This window comes from Ixodes scapularis, unplaced genomic scaffold (assembly GCF_016920785.2).
Source record: "Ixodes scapularis isolate PalLabHiFi unplaced genomic scaffold, ASM1692078v2 PGA_scaffold2__306_contigs__length_199485367, whole genome shotgun sequence".
Lineage (NCBI taxonomy): Eukaryota > Metazoa > Arthropoda > Arachnida > Ixodida > Ixodidae > Ixodes > Ixodes scapularis.
The window spans coordinates 68,648,392-68,658,892 of NW_024609857.1; the positions used below are offsets into that span (position 1 = coordinate 68,648,392).

Consider the following 10,501-nt stretch of genomic DNA (forward strand, 5'->3'; position numbering starts at 1 on the left):
GGCTGCCTGAGCTTTTTAGCATCAGGCATAGGATTGACTCCTTTTCTCTTTAGTGAGGGTCCATCTCCAGCACCATCAGCACTTTCCTTTCCTTCATGACCTGCAACCTTGGGGATCTGTGCAGCTGTCCTGGATATTTGTACCCTAGTCTTGGGAAGCTGTGCAGCAGTCTTGGGAGCCTGTGCAGGGGTCTTGGGAGCCTGTGCAGGGGTCTTGGGAGCCTGTGCTGGGGTCTTGGGAGCCTGTGCTGGGGTCTTGAGAGCCTGTGCTGGGGTCTTGAGAGCCTGTGCTGGGGTCTTGGGAGCCTATGCAGGGGTCTTGGGAGCCTGTGCAGGGGGGGTCTTGGGAGCCTGTGCATGGGGGGTCTTGAGAGCCTGTGCAGGGGTCTTGGGAGTCTGTGCAGTTGATGGGATCTTGTAGGACTCCAAAACAACGAGCTTCGGTTCTCGCATTTCTTTGTTTCGCTCAAGAAAAAGCTTAGAAGTGGTTCCCACTGGTCAAGCAGCCTCTTCAGGCACTTTCCCAAAGACAGCCAGCGTGTTGGCACATGCTTCAAGACCTTTCTGACTTCGATGTCATGTATCCTTTGAAAATCTTTCAGTCGATCCTTACGTTTCACACTCTTCTCTAGGTAGAAGAAAACGTCTACCAAAATCTCATCAACTTTCACAGGAAAACATGCAGCACCTTTCCGGGCGGCTAAGTTGATCAGATGGCACGGACAACCAACTACAATCAAATTTGGCTGAGCCTCTTTCAAGACTGCGGCGACACCGATTTTCTTGTCGATCATGACATTTGCATTGTCAGCAGACATAGCCAAGCAATTTGCTATCGGTAAATCCCGGGACTTCAGCACGTCCAGGATCAAATTTCCAATCTTACGACCGGATGCTTCTCCTTCGATTGTTTCAAGGCACAGAAGGCGGCTTTCTACCTTACGCGTCTCTTCAACGTAATAGGTCGCAACAATGGGATACAGTTGTGAATCCCTGTTGCTGGTCCCATCCACGGCGATTGAAAAAGCCCGTCGTTTTAAGGCGTCCAGCATAGGCACCTCAGCGTTGGCGGCCATCTCCCCAACAATTGCCGTCGTCTTCGTCCGCCCACAGGCATAGCGCTTTGCCTCATCGGCCTTGGGGAACATTTTTCGGAACAGGGGTCCGGCGTGGACACTCACACTCAGAGGAATGTTATGTTCAACGAGAAATGCCGTAAAGAGGCATTCTGCACGAATTGCACCATGGTCGTTGTCACTTAGAAAAAAACTTACCAGATTCGACTGGTTATCCGCGGCCCGCACATACCCCTGGTGTTTACGCGAAGCGATGTGAAGCTTAATGTCCGCCTTGCCACCGTGCGAAACGTTCACATCGCACGTGCACGTTCGACAAAATCCAAACTTGTCTCCCTTCTTTGACGGCACAAAACACGGAAATTCCTGCGAGTAGGATTTCAGGAAGACCTGAAAGTACCTCTTCTGAGGTTTGGAGGCGGCCATTGCGCCGCGAAGCCACCGCCACTAGAGCACAGACACCGCTCTTCACGCCACGAAAACTGGCCGAAACAGCGAGGCTGGCGAGGCCTAACACGCCAAACCAACCAAGAAACCAACGTGCGCCGCCGAACACATGAACAGCCTTTGGGCTTTGGATTGGTTTTGGATCCATGGCCACCGGATAGACATAGTAAAATCCACGACTCTGCCGTGGACTCTGCCGCGGACGATACCTATCGCCCTCTTGTGGCACGAACAACAACCTTACATACAAAAAAAAAAAATTTTGTTTTTCGTAAAATATGAAGCAAGAATCGTAAAATTGGTCCCAATTCGTACATTTTACGAAAAATTCGGAAGAGTTGGCAGGTATGAACATGGCTTCAGAAAATTGCTTGTGAGCGAATCTCAACTATGAACACTCATAGTCTTCATGCCTCCCTTGACCTAAGACCCCTTGATCTCAGGTTGACTGCATCTTCTTGGATTTCTCTAATAATAATAATAATTCTTTATTTTCTGTGCCCACAAACAACTTTTCAGTCTCCACTGTCTTCAGTCTCCACAGCATGACAAGGTTTCACAAAGTTCTTTTTTTTGTACAAACTCGGTACCCTCAACTTTGGCTCTCATATATTGGCCTGGATCGACTGTTCAAAACAAAACAAATGACTAATATCAGTGCAGCGCGACAAGATACGACCGCAGCTAAAGTTTTATGCCAAAGCAACACTCCTCACCAAAACCAATGTTAAACATGCAGTCATCAGCTTCTTAGTGCACTGTCAGGGGGTTAGCTATTGGCAGGTGATAGAGCCACTGAACTAAGAGTCAACACAACTACTAAATCGCGCTGTCCTGAGGTCACGTGGTTTATGGACGCCATGTCGTGACGGATTTTTGCTGGGAGTCTATGGGTCTGCATAACTTTTTTTCCATGTTTCGCGTTTTAAGAAGACTTGGAGGCGCTTGAATATTTGACAGAATTAATAAAATAGCATCTTTCATGGCCCACCATTTTTGTTTTGATTTGCAAAGTATTTTTCAAAAGCAAAAATCACACAATTTCGCCATTTTGACTTGTCTGGCAACACTGACTGTGGGGCAGCCGTCACGTTTGCCGCTCGTCACGTAACCTCCAAGTGAGCAGCAAGGCGGTTGCCGGGACAGCAGTGGACATTCCTGTGTGTTACGTTTAATGTATTTCTTTATGCAGAGTCCCCATGTGTGACTGTTTGTGGCAGTTCTGACATTATGCTCGGCTCGGAATACGTGGCATTGAAAGGTCGTGGATGCGATAGTTTCAGAACTGCGTTCGTTGGTTCGTACTTTGGTGGTGCTGTGCCTTCTCAAATCGAGTGTCGCATCCTTTCGTTAAATTTTTTTCTGGAAAAGGTATCCTCTCACACTTCGTATTCTGCCTCAAGCTTGCTATAAATACTGTATTTACTTGTGTAATGAACCCACCTTTTTTTCAGAAAAGTTAACATCAATTTGGGGGGAGGGTTCATTACTTGGGGGAAAAAAAAGTTGCAACAGATTTATAAGAATTGAAATCTCATATCACGATGTAGATAGGAAACATGCTATTAAATATATTAAAATTAAATAATGTGCGCCTTCTAAGGCACAGCCCATTTCAGAGCATGAATCTCGTCCAACCGCTGCCGGCTTTAAAATCACAAGCAGAAATGTGCCGTGATTTCTGGCTGTGGCCCCCGCGTGGTTTTGATTCAGCTCGTGGGACACTCCACAGCCTTCGCTGCGGAGCCTCTTCACATAATCCAGAACTTCATTCTTCACGAGGGGAAAGTTGCCTTGTTTTGGCCCTCGAAATGCGCGACAATCTTTTTTTGTAGCGTGAAGCTCTTCCTCTCGTTTCCGCCAGTAGCGTACACGCACCGGATTGACGCTGAAATGCCGTCCAGCCGCGCAGTTCCCATGCTCGAACGCATGCTCAACGACTTTGAGCTTAAAACCGGCCGTATAGCTAGCGTACCGGCCTCTCGTAGCTTTCGAAGCAGGTGTCCAAGTTCTCCGCAAAACACAATCCACACGAAAACAGAAGCAGCGACGAAATGGCGGCGCCGCCACGCTTGCATGGCGTTATAAGCAAGGAGCTTTCCGTTGCACTCGACAGATGGCGCTGCGCCACAAAAAGGCACGATTTTTAAACTGTAACTTGCGTCGTTCGTGCTCGCGTCTAAGAACCATGTTTAGCATGGTTCTTAGGCTTTTTGGCATCGGTGCTTGATATATAACGGTGTGACGTTACGTTATTGCGATCGTCTACGGCACCGGCGATCGCACCAAAATAAATGAACATATAATACACACCAACTTTGGAATGGGGTGCTCCTCCACACACACACACAAAAAGGAAAGCATTTCCTCAAGGACAAAAGTGGGGGGTGGGTTCATTACGCGAGTAAATACGGTACCCTTGAGATTTGTAGCTGCTTGTCAAGTGACTCTAACCTAACTCTGACCAGTGAAGATCGTGGTCGAGCACGTATGCATGCAGGCATATGAGCAGAATAACGCCTAGCATAGCTAGAAAATAAAGGTTTCAGATAGTTATGTCGCTATAAAAAAATATTTCGCAGATTAAAGGACAGGAGCAAGATTATAATAATCGAAGTGCACTAAAAATCGCCAATTTCCGTATCTGGCCGCTGGCTCTTACGTCCGCCGCTTTTATTTTTTGATGGTCTCTGCCAGTTTCGCTGCTTCCCTTGAACTATCGTAGCATGCGACTGCCACCAGTAAGGAGCGGTCAACACCACCATTCTCCTATTCCTGATGCACATCGGACGACTTAGTACGCTCAGACATCCCGGTTTGTTTACTTTCCGTGAGAAAAGCAGACCGCCAAATGCTGGCAACATTGCCACTGCGCATGCGCAGAAGCACATTGTTTCTGTTTATTTTGTGCTGCTTTATCTGCCTCCTCGCTCTCCTTCATCGTGACGGGAGCCCCATGTTTTGAGTTGTGTCGACTCTTAGTTCAGTGGCTCTAGCAGGCAACAGTGAGGACTGTGACATCTCTTAAGTGATCTCTCTGCTTTAACGCGGTTATTTCAGCTGGCAATATGTACAATGGTGCTAAAGTACTGACTGCGTGACAAACGCTGGCGGGTAGAAGAAATCTCAAGCAATGACAGAAGCGACGTCTGCTACAGAAAGAACACCAGCATGGACATGTGTCCCGTTTGCCATGCTGCTGTAGGCCTGCAAGCTCCTGGGACTCAAATTCTTTAGGTAGCTGCACCACATACTCAATAGTGTACCAGCCAGCATTTCTACTTCTGGGGATATGTTTTGATGAGTTTATTAAACCAAGGAGGGCAGGCGAATAGACATGCAACCGGGCTAGCATAAATATCCTGCACTTAGATTGGTACAAGTGAAGTTGGATGCACAGTGCACCCAAGTTCCTTTTTTCAGGTGTTTAAAGTGATCAGCACCCCGAAAATTTTAGTAATGCTTTCCCTGCATAGTACTCATAAATAAAATAGTTATGTTCTGTTCAAACTTAAAGCTAATATTATATTTTTCTTTCCAGCTATCAAGAAAAGCGGTTCTATTTTAAGGCTGTGAACTTACTTCTGGACCGATACCCAAACCTCACCGATGCGACCGGGAGCGGATATGTAAGTGGTAGATAAAAATATGTGCTTTGCAGTGGAAGTGTTAGTTGACCAATAGAGGTTCTGAATAACAGCCATCTTGCAGACAGAATGTCCCCACCCCCAATGTTGATGCCAAGTGCATTAATGGACTGGGTTCGGCATCTATAACGAAAAGGTGTTTCATGAGTTACCTTTTACCTTCCCCACTACATTTGGCAGATTTAGCAGATGGATGGAGGAGAGTTTGAACACAGATCTCAGTCTTGGCTTTATGCACAATATCAAGATTTACTTTTTATTACTTAACAGGAATCATGGAACGTTGCACTACGTAACAAATATAAAAATGAACGGCGGAAAGTGATTGGCAATGTAGCTGTCGAGGACCATAGGCGCAAGTATGGCAAGGAGTCCAGGAAACTGAGCGCAGTGGAGGACTCAGTTCCCGATGTCTTGGAGAAAGGAAAGCCTAAGCGTTTGGTAAGTTAGCTTCAATAGCTATTCATTCATGTGCCTTTTCAGCCCAAGCATGGTTCTGGCATCGTATGTACTAAATTGTTGTACACTCATTATTATTCCTTTTCTCCACCAAGCAAGCAAAATTAGCATGCCCTATTTCTCTGGCATTGTGCACATGGAGCATGAGCTCTAGAGAAGTGAGCATGATTAGCTAGGACGTAGAGTGAGGTCGTGAAATCAGTGTAAATGGCAACAGATGTGCCTAGTAAAGAGATAGAATCGGGGAGATCCAGCAGAATGGGGGAGAGGGGATGTAGGACAACTACCGTAAAATATTGGGCATCTTCCCATTTCACATAAGCACCCACTCTCAAATTTTGTAACATCTGAAAAATATGCGCAGTACAAATATATGTAAAACTGATAACCTAACAAGTGCCCATCCCCCACTTTTTCGGAATTATTTTCAAATTTTGAGTGGATGCTTGCTCGATACTTTACGGTATATAGCCTTAAAGGGGCCCTGCAATGACATTTTGACTGGTCTGAAATTCACACTGAACCTGAACGCGCTGAACTTAGTGAAACTTTTCTTTTCTCGAAATTCGCTTTATTTTAGAAGTTATAGGGAAATTAAAATTACAAAAACAAGCAAGAAATAACCTCCCTCATGACGTCGGTGGTCCTGGCTTGGGCGGCCAATGGCAGGAGAAGAGCGAGTGGCCAATCGGCTGTGGCTTACATTGATGGCCGCTTCCCCCGCGGTGGGATGCGCGTCGTGCGTCGTCGGCTCGTTGCCGTTGCTTGCTTCAGACCTCTGCGGGGCTTGTCGGCGTGAATTTACAGGGTCTGTTGGAGTTAGGACTCCGAATCCTCGATAGAAGTGCGGGGCTGGGCGTAGAACCGTACGAGACACTCCTTGTAAGCAACCGAAGCGCGCTGGCGAAGCCTCTCGGCCCCAACTCGCTTCGGGGGCCGCGGAAGATGCCGCCAACGTTGTCTGCTTGGAGGATCCGGTAATGTGCGGGTGCGCCTGCGCTGCCTCTTCCACCACTTGGTGGCGGGTATGTCTGCGTGCCATTTCGTTTGTTGTTTCCGTACTTTCTAAACTTAACTTGTTTCTTTTCCCGTGTAAAATACTCAACGAAAAATACTTTCATAAATAAGTGAACGGTTCGCTGCACTTATATTTTCTATTTTGACTAAAAAGAAAGCTTTCAGTGGCTCTACGAATTGATTGTAAGGCAGGAGCTTGACTGGGACCAGCGACGTCACGAATCCGTCACATGCTGCGGGCGTTCGGCACCACGCGATGTCCCCGTCGGAGGAGCTGTTTCCGCATCGTCCGATTAAAATATGACGCACTGATATTTCGTGGCTCCCCCTGTGCCCACTGGGTTGCCTAAACTACAATAGGTGTAGAAACCGCAAAAAAGGTACACGCTCAAATAGCATTGCAGGGCCCTTTTAAAGTAAATAAAAAAAGTTAATCTCTAAAAGCGAAGAGAAGCTTACTTGTCCTGACCATTAATATTTTTTCTAGATGGGCTTTTGGGTACACACCAACACGGCATCAACCTTTTTCTGTGCAATGCATAGTTATTGCAGGAGTGATTTGGCTCGCTTTTTTGAAAACACCCTGTATATATGCGTGACTTTTTATTCCCTTTGCATGATTTGATCTATGGAAAAAAGGGAGCATATTTTCCAACACATTCAGATCATATTCACATAATCATCCAAAAATTGAACGTTTCTGCTTACAGACCAGGTTCACCTTGCCCACAGAGGGCGAGGACGGCAGCAGCCTCGAGGCACATGAACAGTGGCTGTGCAGCGAAGCCCGAAAGCTAGCACCTGACGAAGTTCAAATCGACCGCCGTATGGACGTGACTGCATGCAAGAGGCTACAAGCACTAACATCAATGGGTGTCGACTGTGCACAGGAGACCTATCCATACCTGATGGATACTAGGAGGGTATGCACTTCGTATTGTTTGCATGGCATACTGTATTTTTACCATATAATGCACATAGCTTTTGTTTGCCTTCTGGCTATAAAGTCTTTCTCACTTTAGCATGCCGTTCTTGAGAAACCTATAAACTTTGTAAGTCAAGGCTTGTTATTAGACTATAGACCCTTCAGGCAACATTTCATGGCGTCGCATGACATTTCTTGACGTCACATGACCCTGCCGCCATAGCCGACCTTCAGTTTCTCGCCGTTGCTCCGCGTTGTGTGCTGCACCGGCCACCACCGGAGCTTTGTTTTCGTGTTCTTTACGTTCCACGTTGAAATCGTGTGTTTTCTTTAGGTCTTTTCGATATTTCGGGCTTTCAGTTAATCATTTGATATCTACATTTCAACATAGCCCTTGTAGTTTCTTATTTATGGAATGGAATCGGATAACGAATGGATTGACGATACAAGGTTATGGCCTAGGCTTCAGAGACCATTTAAGTTCATCAAATTCTTACGTTTTTGTCGCTAATAAAGGGCAGTCAACACCATTGCGACCTATGCAAATTTCAGCTGACTCAGTAAGGCTCTCGCAGTCATGCTTCTCGCTGCATGTGCGCGCTCGTTTCCGTAAAGCCAGACCGCATGTAAGCGATTTAGCGTGCGACGAGTCGAGCGACGGCAACAACGACGGGAGTCATCGACGAGCAACGGAGATTTCTCACTGTTGCCTGTCGCATCGCTCGGTTTTCGGATTTCTAGAGAACTTAGCGCTCACCGTCTTGGTCGTTTGCTCCCGTCGCTTCCATGCGGTTTGCCTCGTCGCGCGACTGACTGAGCGACAGCGAAGCGGGTCGCTGTCGCTTGTCTTGTTGCTCATCAAATTGCTTACATGCGCTTTATACATAATATTGAGGTGCTAATGTTTAAATTATATGTGCATCGAAATTAATTAAGTATGAAGTGCATGCAGCCGATTTGTCGAGCAACGAGACAAGCGGCGGCGACCTGCTTCACAGTCGCTCGGTCAGTCGCGCGACGAGGCAAACCGCATGGAAGCGACGGGAGCAAGCGACCAAGACGGTGAGCGCTAAGTTCTCTAAAAATCCGAAAACCGAGCGATTTGACGGGCGACAATGAGAAATCTCCGTTGCTTGTCGATGGCTCCCGTCGTTGTCGCCGTCGCACGCTAAATCGCTTACATGCGGTTCGGCTTTACGGAAACGAGCGCGCACATGCAGCGAGAAGCACGACCGCGAGAGCCTAATTACTGCGTCAGTTGAAATTCGCATAGGTCGCAATTGTGTTGACTTTTTTTAGCGACAAAAACATAAGAATTTGATGAACTTACATAGTATCTGAAGCCTAGGCCATAATCCTGTATGGTCGATCCATTCGCTGTCCAATTCTATTCCACAAATAAGAAACTACAAGGGCTATGCTGAAATGTAGATATCAAATGATTAAGTGAAAGCCCAAAATATTGAAAAGACCCAAAGAAAAACAAGATTTCAACGCGCAACGTAATGACCACGAAAAGAAAGCTCCGGTGGTGGCCAGTGCAGCACACAACGCGGTGCAACGGCGAAAAACTGGAGGTCGGCCATGGCGGCCCGGAAAGCGCGCGGAGGGCGTGCCGACTGGTGGAGCTCGAGTAACTGACTCGCTGAAAGCGTCTATACATGTGATGTGTGGAGAGGAGCAGTTAGTGGTGATCAGTCACACATGTGCAAGCAGTCAAGGTATGATGCCTACAACACATCTCCAGTCTGGTGTGTTTTCCACATTCTGATCTTTGGTTTCCTGGTTTCCACCGATTCACATCGCACACAGGATGTCATTGGTCCTGTTGTGATCGTGGCATCGGCACAGCAGCAAGCCTATGTATTGCAGAAATGATAGCGATCTTTGAAGCAGTTCATTTTTGTCGGCACTTCTGCAATCAGCCACCAAGATAATTGATAGAATGACATGCTGTCAATTATCTTTGTAATGAATTGCCACAGTTGCTATGATAAAAAAAAAAGCTGGCTTCTGTGTGCCATTGTCACTTTGTTATCACCTTCAGTGCGTCGGTGATATAGTATGCAAGACAAATCAGATGAGGAAGCATTCTAGGCACCATAGTTGAAGATAGGGATGCCGCGAACGTTTTTCGAGCCGAAGTTTTGATGATCGAATCAGGTGGTTCGAAAGGTTAGAACGATTTCGAATTTTCAAACTTTCTATATAGTAAAATTTGACGGAAGTAGAATTTTCGATCTTGTTAAACTAAGAAATTCGATGCTTTTCGAACCGTCAAACCTATTACGCTAACAAAATCAATCCTTTTCTAACTTATTACGCTGCAAAATTCGATGCTTGTCGAACTTTTGAACTTGATAGATAAAAAAATTCGATGATTTTCGAACTTCGAACTTTTTGTACTAAAAAGTTAGAAGCTTTTCGAACTTTCGAATTTCCTACGCTAGGTAATTCAATAATTTTCGAACTTTCAAAATTATTTATCAGGAGAATTCAAAAAGTTTCAAACTTTCGAATCCTGAAATGTCAAAAGGTGGACGAACTTCAAACTTTTAGGGTAAGAGTTCGACGTTCGTCGAACTTCGAAAGACTGGCGGACGGTTTCATTTGAATTAAAGTAGTGAGGTACATTCTTAATTTATTTCAATGTTCTGGTTTTCTTAGTTTTAAAGAAATTCCGGAAGGGGCGAGGAAGGATGACGGTTTTTTGACGATTGTCATTTGCGCCATATTTGAAGCGCGCTATAGCCGAAGCTATTTGTGGTAGAGATATTAAACTTTTTAAGAATGATCTATCTATAGCCTAGGTAAGTGTCGTCTTAAGATGTGATTATTGTTATTCAAGATGAGTTTCGAAGAATTGTCGAAACATCTATCTACGTGCAATTATGCGCTAAACTTGGTTTTTTTTTTTTTTTCGCCTAAGTT

General features: G+C 45.9%; 1 protein-coding gene across 1 annotated transcript; it reads right to left on the bottom strand.

Moving 5' to 3' along the window:
• Positions 1-49: 49 nt before the first annotated feature.
• Positions 50-1,075, bottom strand: LOC121836509. The gene is made up of 3 exons (XM_042291425.1): positions 424-1,075; positions 144-247; positions 50-100 (listed from the first exon to the last, which is right to left on the bottom strand). Exons 1-3 carry the CDS (start codon positions 1,073-1,075, stop codon positions 50-52), a joined length of 807 nt encoding a protein of 268 aa, XP_042147359.1.
• Between the last annotated feature and the right edge of the window lie 9,426 nt (positions 1,076-10,501).

Coding starts and splice junctions, on each gene's coding strand:
- LOC121836509 (XM_042291425.1), bottom strand. CDS start 1,075: ATGGCCGCCAACGCTGAGGTGCCTATGCTGGACGCCTTAAAACGACGG. Junction 248..423: donor CCGAAGCTCGTTGTTTTGGA/GTCCTACAAGAT, acceptor TCAAGACCCCAG/CACAGGCTCCCAAGACCCCA. Junction 101..143: donor CACAGCTTCCCAAGACTAGG/GTACAAATATCC, acceptor CCAAGGTTGCAG/GTCATGAAGGAAAGGAAAGT.